This window comes from Crinia signifera, chromosome 5, assembly GCF_055691185.1.
Source record: "Crinia signifera chromosome 5, ASM5569118v1, whole genome shotgun sequence".
Lineage (NCBI taxonomy): Eukaryota > Metazoa > Chordata > Amphibia > Anura > Myobatrachidae > Crinia > Crinia signifera.
Window position 1 is genome coordinate 65376294 of NC_139221.1, and position 14411 is coordinate 65390704.

The 14411-nt window shown below is 42.7% G+C and overlaps 1 protein-coding gene across 9 annotated transcripts in view; it reads right to left on the reverse strand.

Moving 5' to 3' along the window:
• The window catches only part of LOC146080282 (carbonic anhydrase 13-like), a 100441-nt gene that overhangs the window by 8573 nt on the left and 77457 nt on the right, over positions 1-14411 (reverse strand). For all 9 annotated transcript variants that reach the window (XM_083187371.1, XM_083187375.1, XM_083187374.1 and 6 more), the window contains 2 exons: positions 12678-12796; positions 3811-3906 (listed from right to left, as the gene is read on the reverse strand). In XM_083187371.1, coding sequence (XP_083043497.1) covers positions 3811-3906; positions 12678-12796 — 215 coding nt within the window. The remainder of the gene's footprint in view (positions 1-3810; positions 3907-12677; positions 12797-14411) is intronic.

The following is a 14411-nucleotide window of genomic DNA, read 5'->3' on the forward strand; positions in this document are numbered from 1 at the left end:
ATATATATTTTTTATATTTTATAATTAACTTTCCTGTTTAATTAATACCTTGACCCCTGCACAGTTTTGTTCTGTGTTGTCTGTAAGTATGGGGAGCAGTTGCATAGCTCTCCAGGTGGGACACAATGCTCTGCTCCTGGACTTTCCTCTTAATGTATAATTGCCATCACCTGTTTAAAACAAATGTATTGACAAGAAAGGTGCTTCAACACAGGTGATGGCAATCATAAATTGAGAGAAGTCCAGAAACAGAGCATTGTGTCCCTCCTGGAGAGGGAGGTATGCAGTTGCGTGCTATGACCGCACATGTGTAAATAGTCAGAGCAGGTATAATCACCTAGTACAGAGTGTGAATTCACACAGCCCCCAGTATAAAGTATGGACAGCATATTTGCCTACCTGACCCTCTCCATGCGGGAGAAAGTGCTCTGTTCCTGGACTTCCCTGGTAATGTATGATTGCCAGCACCTGTGGTGAAACACCTTTACCTACCTCCCCACAGGTGCTGGCAATCCTACATTACCAGGGAAGTCCAGGAGCAGAGCATTTTCTCCCTCATGGAGAGGGTCAGGTAGGCAAGTATGATGGACAGTGTGCGAGGGGGTAGCTCCGGGAGACAGAGGGCCCTGCTAGCAAGAGTGTACGGTCATACCTCCCAACATGACCCTCTCCAGGAGGGACACAATGCTCTATTCCTGGACTTTTATCTTAATTGATGATTACCATCACCTGTGTTTAAACACCTTTCTTATCAGTGAACCTGTATAAAACAGGTGATGGCAATCCTAAATTAAGAGGGGAGCCCAGAAACAAAGCATTGGGGCATGTTGGGAGGTACAGTATGTATGGTGGAAAATGTTGGTAATAATAAAAGAGTGCGCCCACAAAGCGTTTACTGTCCTTGGTTTGCCTCTTTGCAAACACAAGAAAAAAAAACCACTTGCAAAATGTTGGTAACTCAGCTGGAGTGAAAATGTCCTACAAGTGCGTGAACCGTCATGGCTGGGGTTAAGATCCTGGTCAATTTAGACACACCAGGCACTATTCATTACTAATCTCAGAAGAAAGCCTCGTTAATGAATTGCTTTGCATTCAATTATTACTCACTAGAATGCACATGCCATTTATGATTTGTGTTTTCAGCCTGACTAGCTGAAGATCTCTTCCCTAGTAATAGAGTCATTAATAAGAAACCACTCACTGGCTCTGTACTTCTGGTGTAGAGACAGACTGCTGCAGTATACAGTGCATTTGCAGAGATATTTCCAATATATATTAGTGTCAGTCCGGACTTTAGTTTTACAGGTTCTTCTCTTCTCCCCCCACTCAGGACAGAACATAAATAAATGGCAATGTTATCTGGAAATGCTATTTGTCATGTGGAAGTGGCTCATCTCAGAATAAGTCCACAACACACACAAGCATGGCTTCAGTACTAGAAATGCCATCTGTATTTACAGCACTTAGATAAATAGGTTGGGTGAACTCAGCTTAAAGAACATTGCATATAGAGTTCAATGAACCTGAGGAAATAGTCAGAACAGCCCATACAAGGGATGCGTTCGTTAGGTCGGCACAAAAAAAGGTCGACACTCCTTAGGTCAACACCGGATGTCGACAGGCAGAAGGTCAACAGTGGGTGTACAGCGCTAGGTTTGACTGAAAGAAGTATACACTACCACATGTACATATAAAAGTATAGCATTTATTAATACAAGAAATTAATTAGATGAGAGCTCTCATAAAAAGTATAAACAATAAAAATATATGTTAAAAACAATAGGACAGAGGCTCTCTGATGGGAAAGAAGCTCCACAATGTATGCACCAGCACATAAATATTTACCAAGAGGAGACGGGACGAAGTAAATGGTCTCTTTGATGGTATGACTGCATGAAATGTGCCCCCAGCTCCTGATGAAGACGCGAGATAGCGTCGAAACGCGTTGAGCAAGCTTCCAGCATCACTCCACTGCACTTTATTGCTCTGTTTGCACCATACCAAGACTGCACCAAAACTTGCACTTTATTTCCGGACCAGTTCACCGCTTTCCAGGACGTTGATCTCTAAGCAGCCATCAGCAAAACCATGCCTGGTATACATATACCATAAAGGACTGCCTATTCCATAACTCATCCTGACACCTGGACTACTGGGCAATTTATCCGGATTGGGACACATTTCATGCAGTCATACCATCAAAGAGACCATTTACTTCGTCCCGTCTCCTCTTGGTAAATATTTATGTGCTGGTGCATACATTGTGGAGCTTCTTTCCCATCAGAGAGCCTCTGTCCTATTGTTTTTAACATATATTTTTATTGTTTATACTTTTTATGAGAGCTCTCATCTAATTAATTTCTTGTATTAATAAATGCTATACTTTTATATGTACATGTGGTGTATACTTCTTTCAGTCAAACCTAGCGCTGTACACCCACCCATTTTCTTTGTCTTTATCATTGGGAGAATTACACACTCCCTGTACAGCAGCTTTGGCTGTGCCTGCGGTTCTCTTCCCCCTTTTTTTCCAGAAGGTCAACAGTGTCCTTAGGTCAACCGGCGGAAGGTTGACAATGCAGAAGGTTGACATTGGTTTTTGGAGAATAGAATAGTGTGCTGAGCGTAGCGAGCGATTCAAGACAATGTCCAGAACTAGATGTCTAGATCTAGAATCCTAAAATTATCTGAATTGTCGACCTTCTGTCAGTCGACCTAAGGATCCTGTCAACTTTCTTCCTGTCGACCTTCTGGTGTCGACCTAAGGAGTATCAACCTTTCTTTGGTCGACCGAATGATCCATACACCTATACAATTATTGAGAGAAGGATGGAGCGACTTGGATTCCAATAGGTTCAACATTTATTTTAAAGTGATGGCTTCCCAACTTTCCTGATTTACATGGTACCTTCCCAAGTTATGGGGACTGTCCCAAAGTCCTGAAAGTTGGGACAAACATGGATATCAAGTGGTATGTCCCACTCGCCATAGAATGTGTACACAGTGATTATGGAGTGAGTGTGGCCTAGTTAGGGATAGGCCATTGACCACTGATAGTCAACAACAATCAATAGTTTATGATTGATGTGGAATGCTTTTGCCATCAATGGGAGAATGCCAGATGGTTTTCCTCCATCGATTGCACAGAATAAACAATTTTTTTTTGCAAGATGCCAGGACGCAGAGCAGAGCTCTGCCCCTGACACCTACAAAGCCCTGCCCCCAGGCTGTGATTGGTCCATGGGAAATTCACTGAAAGAACAGGGATGGCCATTGGTGAGTGAAACCATTAATGGTTTCTTATAATATCATCAGTGACCATCGATGCCCACTTGCAACATCAATGGTAACCTTCAATTGTGAGCAATCTGATGGCTATCCCTTGGACTTGTGCTGGTCTGCTCTGTAGAGTACATGCATGCTTAAGCCCCCGTGTGATAATGCTACTTTTTTTTTTTTTTTTTACATGTTTATTTTAGAGATAATAAGGCAAATGAGTGACACAGAAGGGAGAGTTACATCATATTATCTGAGTTTTCAGACATACAGTATTTCCCTGGGACGTCAGCCTTTCTTTATCACTTTTTTCTATCTGCACGCACGTGACTTTGCAATGAGTATTGTACATGGTGTAAAACATACTGTAGTTTATTGACCCCATAAGAGGTTCAGTTGCTGTAATTACAGCTGTCCTGCTAATTTATTACAATAAATGCAACCTTTTCCACAGTATATGATAAGCCATATATTGTAAACGTCATATTTCATAAATTTACCACAATGATGTATAGGTAGGATTGTACAGTGTACCTGTAATAACACGCCTATTACAGCCAAGCCATCAGCGTGCTTCGTAGCCTCGTCAAAGGATGGGTACTTCTTTGAATTCCAGTGGACTATATGCAACTGTAAAAAATGAATAAATTACATGTTAGAAATATAGATTGGTTAAAGTATATTCTATATTTTTTAATGGTTATAATTGTGATGCTATTAGATTACGTAAAGCTCTTCTGCAAAAAAGCATTGTGTAAAATAAATAAGCTCTTGGGTCCTGGCCACATGGTCCGCCAGGCCAATCAGCAGGCACGGCACCCTGTTTAAACTATTGAGTACTAGCAGCAGGGCTATTTTTCAGCCGAAACGGTCTGGAACGCTTTTCCGAGAGTTCAGATGAAAAATGACATCATCAGGAATGGTGTTCTGTAACCTCTAGCGCACATTGCCTCAAGGCCCGCCCACCCACCAGCAAACAGCACTGCCCGGCCAGCCCACCTGCCAGAGAATAGCGCTGCCTGGCCCACCGAACTGCCAGAGAACAGCGCCGCCTGGCCCACCCACCAGCGAATAGTGCTCAGCAGCAGTGAGCCCAGTGTTGCTGTACCTGCGCTGCCTACTTGCCTGTTCCGTGATTATGTGGATGCAGGCGGGACTGCTCCTCCTCCATGCATGTGTAATGAGCGGCTGGAAGCCGGGACATCAAAATGCGGCGCCACTTATTACATCATGCATATGTGTGCTGGGGCCGGACGACTCCCCGCCCCCACCAGAACTGTGTGGAGCTACTTGGCACAAACCCCCTTGGCAACAAGCATAAAGCATCCTTGTCATTCAGCAGGAATCCCCTGGCATTGAGCATGTAACTCCTTGTATTGAGAAAGAACCCCCTAGCAATGATCATGTAGGTAAGCAGCACTTATGTTCCATAATATGTAATGGGCATCTCAGTGTGTGGCATATGTATAATGAACATCTCAGTGTGTGGCATATGTATAATGGGCATCTTGGTGTGTGGCATATGCATAATGGGCATCACGGTGTGTGACATGTGAATAATGGTCATCACGGTGTGGGGTATATATATAATTGGTATCACGGTGTGTGGCATATGTATAATGGGCATCATGGTGTGGGGCATATGTATAATGGACATCACAGAGTGTAACATATGTATAATGGGCATCATGGTGTGGGGCATATGTGGGGCTGTCGCCTCAAAAAATCTCACTCAATGTGCCCACCCCCACAAAGCTCCGCTCACATCTCCACCCACTCTACTCCTTCCCAGAGAGTTGCTGAACCTATATTTCTACAAAATTAGCAGTGACTAGCAGTACTTGGCAGTAGTAGTACTACTTCTTTCCCCTGTGGACTGATATTTTGGTGCTAGGGTGTGCTCTAAAGATTCCTATTAGCTGTGATTTCCACATCTCCAGTGTTGTCCCAGCCCCCTTGGTTTCCAGTTTTTCATTTTAACCCCTTCACTGGTAATCCCGAGAATTTTTTGGGCTATGCCTTAATGCCCAGGCTGGTAAGCCTGGAAAAATCTCTGGATTGCCAGTGATTAGCACTGGGCAGCGCTGCTAAAATTAATCGCTGAACTCAGCTGGCTTCAGCGCTGCACGGCTCCCTCTCCACCGCCGCGCCCCGGCTCACCCTGCCCCCCGGCTGTTGCATTGCAGCCTGCGGCACTGGCTTATGACAAGCCAGGTTTCCACATTTAAGGATGGGGTGCCGAAGACACAGTTGTGTTTTTTTTTTTTAGGGAGCAGCCCCTAAAAAAACCCACCATTGAAGGGGTTAATCCAGATCATTGTCTAATCAATTTCCAGAGTTTACCACCACTCTGTGTGTTTCAGCTGTCAGTGCTATTCCACCTCTCTGTAAAGCCGTTAGCTATCAATGCCCTGTCACTGTGGAGGACTCTATGGGGCAGCCCACACCTCCCGGACCCTTCATAGCCATGAACATGGGAGTTCAAGGCGCAAGGCCATACCCCCAACTTGTGAGGTCATGCCCTCTTTTTCCGGTCTACGATTACACCATGCAGACAAAAGGCCCCCATCCACCAGTGCGAGGTATCACATGCGGTACCTTGAATGCGATACCCCGTGATCTCCACCGGGAGGCAGGATACATTATATGTGGTACGTTTGCATACAATGTATCATATGGGATCCCAGCCAGGGCTATGGGCTTCGACAAATATTCATGGGAGCCCTTATAATTTGTGACTGCGATGCGAGGTGCGCGGGAACGTTCCTCACATTGCATTCACATGAACATGGACATTTTTTATGCAATCCATCACAGGAAGGCGTCAGAATTGCATACAAACTATCACACCAGGTGTCCACACAGCTAGGGACATCTCTGTGTTCTGCCAATGTTTTGTTTTGCCAGTGTATTGCCTTCCAGGGCCGCCAATAGGGGGTTGCTGTGGGTACAGCTATTCCCGGCCCCGGCCTCTGGAAGGGCCCGGACAGCTTAACCACAACCCAACTGCCTCCGATGCGCTTAGTGCGCTGAACAAAGCAGGTCCTGGAGCACAGGCTTATTTAACCCAGGATGCCGGTGGCCAATTAAAATGCTGGCATTTGAGACTATCAGAGCACGTGTACCGGCAGCCAATCAGAGCGGCTGCTAGTATGCGAGCTCTGATGGGCTCACAAGCCAGTGCTGCATTTTAATTGGCCCTGGCATCCTGAGTTGAAGAGGCCCGCACTCTGGGACCTCCGGGCTGCAGCTAAGCGGAACAGGAGAATGGGGTCGGGTTATGGTACTGTAAATCAAGTGAGGGGGGCCGGACCCGGACCCGGACTGGAAATGAGTCCCGGGACCCAAAATTCCTGATGGCAGCCCTGTTGCCTTCAGATGCAAAGCATTATTTGTAACTGTTTTTATCCATAGTCCTAATTGCATATTATTATACACATGTTGGTTTCTAATTTGGTCACTGGGGGGCAGTGTTCATTGTGGTCTACAACAGTAGTGCTCAAATGTTTCAGGAGGGACTTCAAAGGGCAGAGTCAGTAAGCTGTAATGTTCTGTCAGTATAACAAATTAATTATGTCTTCTGTGTAAAATGACAAGATGTTTCCTTAAATGTTTACAGAAAGTTATATTTATAATTAACACTACTTATATAAGAATGATCTATTATCTTTGAAAGTCAGAGGTAGTGTTGTCCATTAAATATCACAGGCTGAGTATTATGAAGCTGGACAATACACATTTGTGTTTGTGGGTTATACAATGATGTCCATAATGCTCTTTTTTCACTCTCCTGCAGCAAGCTTTCAGGTTTGCAGAGAATCGTTTCTCTAACACAGCAGACACGCCATGACTGGCAGCCTGGCAGACATGCCTTGCAGAAATACAGGGTGTAATGTATTTATACACTGGAGCTAATCCCTAGTTAATACATCTCCCTAGGAGTAGCCAGGTGAGAATGATGCTGCTGTCAGCTTTGAGAGTGGCGTTGGCACTTCACATCATTAGGCCACACCCCTGTTGTTGCTAAATGCCGCGATTTGCATGTCAAGGTGTGGGAGTGGGGCTAAAATGATGCAGTTTGCATACAGACAGATTCCCTGTATCAACTCGGAAGTGGGCAGGATTGGGAGATCCGCCTACTGTTCTGGGGGATGCGCTCGCCACCTATTCTATTCTCCCTCTATGGGGGTCGTGGACCTCCACAAGGGCAAATAGCCCATGTAAATTGGGATTCTGATTGTCGGAGAAATGACTGAGTCTCCTCAAAATCCTTCCTGACTGTGGGTGCATCACCTGGTGTTAGCAGGAACGCATTTAGAACAAGTAGATGCTGTAAGATTTTCAAGAAGAAGGTTTAATGATGAACATATAACTTGGATGACATGCTGCACTCTGCTTGCTGCATCACCAGCTACTGCATAACAACCAGGAAGAGAAAACAGGAAGTACCTGAAAAACTTTATCAACAACTATCAGACATACACTGACAATATCTATCTATAAGCACAGTTGAGAACAGTGGTTGCTATAATAAACATACAGAAGTCTAACACCCCCACTCAACTACTGCTTCTCAAACAAGTCCCATTCTAGATCTGATATCCTCAAACTTTGGTCTTGGTACTGGCTTTGTCATAATATCAGCTAACATATTGTCAGTCTCACAATATTCAAGAAGAATTACATTTTGCTCCACAAGATCACGTAGATAATGATGCTTCACATCAACATGTTTGGTTCTATCATTTATCTTTTCACTGTTTGCAAGTTTTATACATCCCTGATTGTCCTCAAACAATATCGTTGGTTTTGCTACTGACTCTCCAAAATCCTGTAGTAACGGACGTAACCAAACAACTTCTTGACTGGCATAAGCTGCTGAGATGTATTCCGCTTCTGTTGATGATAAGGCAACTGACATTTGCTTTTTGCTGGACCATGATATTAGGCTGTCTCCAACCTTGAACAAGTAGCCACTTGTTGACTTACGATCCTTGTAATCACCTGCCCAATCTGAATCCACATATCCTGTCAATTCAAGATTTCCTTTTTCTGACAATGTCAGGTTCAAGTCCTGTGTGTGTTTAAGGTACTGCATGACTCTCTTGATTGCATTCCAATCTCTTTGATGAGGTTTACTCACACGCCTACAAAGATGAGACATGGCAACTGAAATATCTGGCCTTGTAGTGGTTGCCACATATATAAGTGCCCCCACTGCTTGTCTGTATTGTTCATTATTGGGCAAGAGATCATCTTCTCCTTCCAGTTTGAGATAAGCTGCGTCCATTGGCGTAGTCACACCTTTAGCCTCTGACATTTTAAACTGATTGAGAATTTGAGTAATTTTAGCAGATTGATTGAGCAGAAAACTTCCATCTTCTTTCCGCTGTATCTGGATTCCTAGATAGTATGTCACCTCTCCCAGATCTTTAGTTTCAAAGTGTGAATTCAGAACTTCACTTAACTTTTTGATTTCTTCATTTTCTTCATGGGCAATAATCAAATCATCCACATACAAGAGTAGATACATCCACTTCCCATCTTCAAACTTGGAGTATAGGCATGAGTCTGCCTTACTTCTTGTGAACATTTCGTTTAGTAAAACTTCATTTATTTTACTATTCCATGCTCTTGCTGATTGTTTGAGACCATAGAGAGATTTTTGTAATTTGCAGACAAGATGCTCTTTGCCCTCTATTATATAACCTTCAGGCTGAGCCATGTACAATTCTTCTTCAATATCCCCATTGAGAAAAGCAGTTTTAATGTCAAAATGCCTTACTTCCATATTTCTTAAAGCAGCTATGGCCATCAAGGTTCTGAAAGTACTCTGTTTCGCAACTGGTGCAAAAGTTGCATCATAATCTTCACCATATTTTTGAGTATAGCCCTTTGCTACTAATCTTGCTTTAAATCTGTGGACTTTACCTTCAGAGTCATATTTGGTTTTAAAAACCCATTTACATCCAACTGCATGTTTTCCTACAGTTAACTCTGTAAGTTCCCATGTCTGGAGCTGTTTAAGAGATTCCATTTCTTCATCAGCTGCTTTAATCCATTTTTCCTTTTTATTAGTGGGCAGTTTTTGCATGTCTTTCCAGGATTCTGGTTCAGGTTCTGGTGCTGTTCGTGCAAGATAAGATAGTCGCTTTGGTGGAATATTCTTATTACACCTTGTAGAACTCCTGACTGGAGGTAGAGGTAATCTTTCCTCTTCAGCAGTAACAGGATCACTTATAGCAACTTCAATATCATTTTCTTCTACTGACGGTGGTTGTTCTTCAAGCTGCACTGCCTGTGTCATTTCTTCAAATGTAAGATACACTGAGTTTTCATCAATTATAACGCTTCTACTTATTGTCACCTTGTTGGTTTCTTTATGTAGAATTCTGTATCCCTTTTGAGACTCACTGTAACCTACAAGCACTCCTTCCTCTGCTCGAGCATCCCATTTTGAGCGCTTTTCCTTTGGAACATGTACAAATGCTTTACTTCCAAATATTTTAATATGATGCAGGTCAGGCTTCTTTCCATTCCATAGTTCATATGGAGTCTTTTCAGTTGTTTTACCTAATAAACGATTTTGCAGATAACAGGCTGTCATGATTGCTTCTCCCTAGTAAGTTGCTGGCAAATCTGCATCAAAGAGCATGCTCCGCCCACTTTCACATAGTGTCCGATTCATTCTTTCAGCGACACCATTTTGCTCTGGATTATATGGTACCGTAGTCTGGAATGTAATTCCATGTCTTTTCAGAATGGTTTGTGTTTTGCCACTCTTGTATTCTGTGCCATTATCTGCACGCATTATTTTTGGAAATCTTCCGAACTTTTTGTTTACTTGGGCAAGATATTCTTCAAGTTTTTCTGAGACTTCATCCTTACTTTGCAGCAGGTAAAGAGTTGTGAATTTGGAGTAATCATCAATGAATGTAAGAAAATATCTTTTCTGTCCTGGGGTCATATTTTTCATTGGTCCACATACATCTGTGTGAATTATATCCAGACAATTCTCAGCTCTACTATTACTTGCTTTTGGAAAAGGTTTTCTTGTCATTTTCCCTTTTAGGCAGCTGGTACACTTCATCATTTGTGTACAAGGATCAATTTTGATACCATTTGCATGCTGTTCTTGGGCTAGTTATCTTATTGCTTCTGGATTTCTGTGCCCTAGACGACGGTGCCATACATGGATGCAGTTAACATGCTCCTGCTTAGCGGTATTAACAACTTCTCTGCACTTTAACTGATATAGCTCATCTTTGATAGTTCCTTCTGCAAGAATGTGGCTTCCATTTGTAATAATACACTTGTCACCTTTAAATGTCACAATATGTCCTTGCTTGGCGAGCTTTTTCACTGATAGCAGGTTAGTGTCAAGATTGGGCACATACAGTACATTCTTCATAAATATTTTTCTGGTAAATGTTGGAGAGACTGGACAGTAAAGATAACCTTCCCCTATCCCTCCTGAAACCATGTAATGTCCATTAGCTGTAGCTATTCTTTCTGAATTACTTTGGTCCAACTGAGTGAAGAAATTTTTATCATTAGTCATATGACTTGTAGCTCCTGAGTCAATGCACCACGCATTTATCACTGATGTACCTCTGTTACTATGAAAGGCAAATTCAGCATTAGAAGTGTTTCCTGGCTCCTTTATAGCACTGTTTGCTTTTTGCTTAGCATCTTGTTTCTTTAACTGATCCATTCTGGCTTTCCAAACTCTGCAGTCTGCCTTTATGTGACCAGGTCTCTTACATAACAAAACATTCACGTGTTTCATGTCTCTGAGTGGATTTCTTAAAACAGTTCTGCACCTTTAATGCCGATTCTGCTAAGGATCCTTCATCCTTATTTGTGCTCTCAGTCTTGCGCTTATATTCATCCACAAGTTTGCCTTTCACATACTCTAATGTAAGTTCATCGTCTGGTCTGGCATCTAGCGCAGTTACAAGTGTCTCATAACTATCTGGGAGACCACTGAGTAGCAGGGCTGCTATATGAAAGTCTTTTATTTCTTCTCCTATGCAACGCAGACGCTCTACCATCTCTAGAGTACATCTTATATAATCCTGCATGTCCTGGCCTTTAAGCAGTTTAGACTGATACAGCTTTCTGATTAAATATAGCTTATTGCTTAAATTTGCTCTCTCATGCACTTTCTGCAGCACATCCCACATATCTTTTGCACTGTCACAGTTACATATATGCACGATCTGATCATCATCTATACTGAGAGAGATTGTACTCTGGGCTTTCTGATCTTTCTCAGTCCATTCCTCTGTGACAGGGTGAGGTTTAGGTTCTTGTATGCATCTCCACGTACCTTCTCTTATAAGCAGCATCTTTACTTTGAATTTCCATGTCTGGTAGTTCTGGTTAGTCAGATTCATCACTGTGAATTTGGCTGAGGCACTGTTAATGGCAGCCATGTCTCTTCTGGGTTCTGCCTTCCTGTTTGAGTGCTTTTGACTCTTGTTACTTCTCTTTCTGCAGTCCTGGGCCCATAACCTGTTAGCAGGAACGCATTTAGAACAAGTAGATGCTGTAAGATTTTCAAGAAGAAGGTTTAATGATGAACATATAACTTGGATGACATGCTGCACTCTGCTTGCTGCATCACCAGCTACTGCATAACAACCAGGAAGAGAAAACAGGAAGTACCTGAAAAACTTTATCAACAACTATCAGACATACACTGACAATATCTATCTATAAGCACAGTTGAGAACAGTGGTTGCTATAATAAACATACAGAAGTCTAACACCTGGCACCCATGAAAATTTGTCAGTCTCCAGTGACTTTGGTCAGTGTAGGCCCAGGGGTACCAAGACATTAGGTGGGTCTGAGCTTTGAAAGGTTTTAACCATTGGAAGGGATGGATAATGCTAGCGCTTAAAAGTTACTAGAGAGAGTGGAACTCATTTTTCACTCAATTCCCCCCATCCCCTCCCCCCATTAGGCAGAGCCAGGGACATTGGACAGTATTCTGTCAGAATTACTGTGCCGGACCAAGGTGGAGGTTTATCTAGTTTCACCAAACCATTACAGCTGGTGGAACTCGGTTCCACCCTGTCCGTCCATCCGTCCACTCCCCCCCCCCCTCCACACACACACACGCTTTAACCCCTGCCTCATTATAGTTGTGGTGCAGGGGAAGTGGTGGCAGTATTATTGTGTGTTACTTAGTTTCTACAAGCCCCTCCCATTGATGTCACAGCAGCTCAAATAACTGCAGTTTAGGCTCTTTGTGCTGTGCCAGATATATCAACATCTGTAACAGAAGGAAAGCAGAGTTGGAGTGGAATGTCAGGTGCACACTAATCAATGTATTCTACATTAATACTTCATAAACTAAATTGTTAATGTGCCTCCTGAGACTGTACCATCTTACCTCAGCAGGGTATGTCTTTCCATCTACTACATGCTCAGACCCATGTCTGTCTGTGGATCCCCAGTGAAAATGGAACTGGCGTAAGCGGTAAAATCCAGTCAGTGGCCCATCACTCAGTACTGAAAGAGAAAAGCAATAAAAGACCCTGTACCAACATAAAGTTTATAGAGAATAATCTGCACAAAAAAAATGTATTTTCTTATTTAGCTCCCTCTTTATAATGCTATAATAATCCAAAGTACAACCACAAATTGTAGCATAGCGAGTGTAGCGTGTTTAGAATGGTATTATTACGATTGTGACGTATAAAAAATTGCATTTCAATGCAGTTGTTTATAGAATTTACCTGATTTATTAGTACTATAATGGATTGGGGGGGATCCACTATAATGGATTTTACTCGGCATAACAGTCATCTTTTTTTGCCCTATGTCTTGAGCTGGGTACACACTAGAGGATATCATCTATGTACGATAATGTAAACCATTTTCATTGAACTTTCAAACGATATAATGCATACACACTGAACAATATTGGTAATGATATATTATATTGGCATGTACATACAACAGAGGACATCCTCAATGACCTATGGGAACACGCATTATTAAAGATACACACTGGACGATAGGAAAAATGATAACACTCAGAAGGATTAAAATGAGCTACATATATTGTTTGTAATATTGCTTTGAAGAACCCAGCTTTACACCAGCATTTATGTAATGTGTGGGAATTAATACATTGTTGGTGCTGTTATTGCAGTGTGGGATCTCTGTATGAAATGTGGGGACTAATAATATAATCATACTTGCCTACTTTTGAAAACTAGTTTCAGGGAGATTATAGTTGGTAATAAAATGTTGCACAGCGCCCAATTGAGGGGGCGTGTCATGCTCCACCCAAAGGGTGTGTCTAGTTCCATATATGGAGAGATTGTGAACATGGCACCTAGAAGCGTGGGTGTGTACTGCTATTATTTATTTCCACATGTAGATGAGCCCCAAAGCCGTTAGTAAGAGCTACTATACTTGGTAAAGTGCTGGGAAATGGTGCTAATGATTCAATGTAAATGTATCTAGATCTTATTCCTTTTTTTCCCAAAAATGTAACAGTGTAATGTGGGCTAAGTGAAATGAGGGAGATTGTTAGACTAATGAGGGAGATAGGGAGATTGCTGTTATTTCAGCGAGTCTCCTGCGGAATGCTGGAGGGTAGGCAGCTATGAAATGGTGGGGTCAGTAGGGGGAATACAGTAGGCCTATTTATTAAATGTGAATTCTATTGATTTAACACTAGGGAGTTGAGTTTTTGAGTGTTCACTAAAAGCTTGTGCTTCCAGGAATGAAAAGTGTATCTCATTCTAACCAGGGTGCCAACATTGTAAGGACCAGCAGTCATAGGTGCCGATTCTGTGGGTGTTCAAGGGCCTGAGCACCCACGGAAATTGATGAGCACCCACGAGCCTGAGTTGCGCTGCTGGGTCGCCATATTAACTTGCATTAATTTGCACCCGCATCGCCGGCCCTGCCGCCTGGCAAACAGTATGCCGGGAAGAGTGCATTCTGTCCGCTCTTTAGTGACCTGGCGGCTGCCGCATAAAAGATGCTGCCCAGCACCATTAACAGTGCTTCTTTAACAGTGCACCATTAACAAGCATCTTCCTGGCATTCCTGTGCATGGGGGTACGTACGGTTATCATAGAGAAACAACTGCAAGTCCACAAGTTATGTA